The 737-nt window shown below is 54.3% G+C and overlaps 1 protein-coding gene across 1 annotated transcript in view; it reads right to left on the bottom strand.

Annotated features, from left to right (window-relative positions):
- Positions 1-22: 22 nt before the first annotated feature.
- Positions 23-737, bottom strand: part of PHALS_12809 (uncharacterized protein) — a gene marked incomplete at both ends in the record, with an annotated part of 6,177 nt that continues 5,462 nt past the window's right edge. Inside the window, one exon of the mRNA XM_024728434.1 lies at positions 23-721. Coding sequence (XP_024578912.1) covers positions 23-721 — 699 coding nt within the window. The remainder of the gene's footprint in view (positions 722-737) is intronic.

Genomic DNA, 737 nt, shown 5'->3' with positions numbered 1-737 from the left:
ACAAAGAGAGAGCGATCACCGGTCAAGTGCACATTGGAACCTGTGTCGAAACACCACCTCCTGGTAGCGACTTGGCCATATTGTCATCCTCGCTCTTCGTGTCCGGAACGGCCAGCATCGGACTGACCATCGCAACAACAGCAGCCACACCTTGCTCATCTTCAACAACTCCACGCCTGTCCGCCCGGACTTCGCCGCCGCGACTCGTGTAGTTGGAGCGCTGCTGACGCCGTTGCGTTTCAGCGTTCGTCCCAGAGTTGCCACCACTGGCGGATAGCCACACCAGGCCCAGCAACATCATCGATAATAGCTGTACAGTCAGCCTGGAAGTGACCGATCTCATTGCACCGGTGACAAATTTTGTTCTTCCTGTCACGCTTCGGTTTTCGCTGGCCATCACCGTGCTGATTTTTCTTGCTCCCATTTTGCCCATCTTGTTGTTGATGGCGAGCACCTGTGCTGTCTCCTTGCTGCAGCCGTTGGCCACTACCTGTATTAGTGGTGCGATTTCCTTGCCGCGAAGTGACTGTTTCACAGCCGCTTGTTCAATCAACGCCCGGAGTCCATCCGGGGTCATCTCCGCAGAACGCCCATACTTCACTGCTCCGCGCACCTGCTCATACTCATACAGGTCAGGAAGACTGTCCAGCATCACCTGCCTCATGATGATATCCTTGACGTCGTAGTCGTAGCTCTTCAAGTCCGACTTTATCCTAAACATCTTGGCCAGATGAATA

The sequence above is a fragment of the Plasmopara halstedii genome (genome assembly GCF_900000015.1).
Source record: "Plasmopara halstedii genome assembly, contig: Scaffold_650, whole genome shotgun sequence".
Lineage (NCBI taxonomy): Eukaryota > Oomycota > Peronosporomycetes > Peronosporales > Peronosporaceae > Plasmopara > Plasmopara halstedii.
Note: the sequence above shows the minus strand (reverse complement) of the source record. Positions and strands in the feature narration are given on the sequence as shown.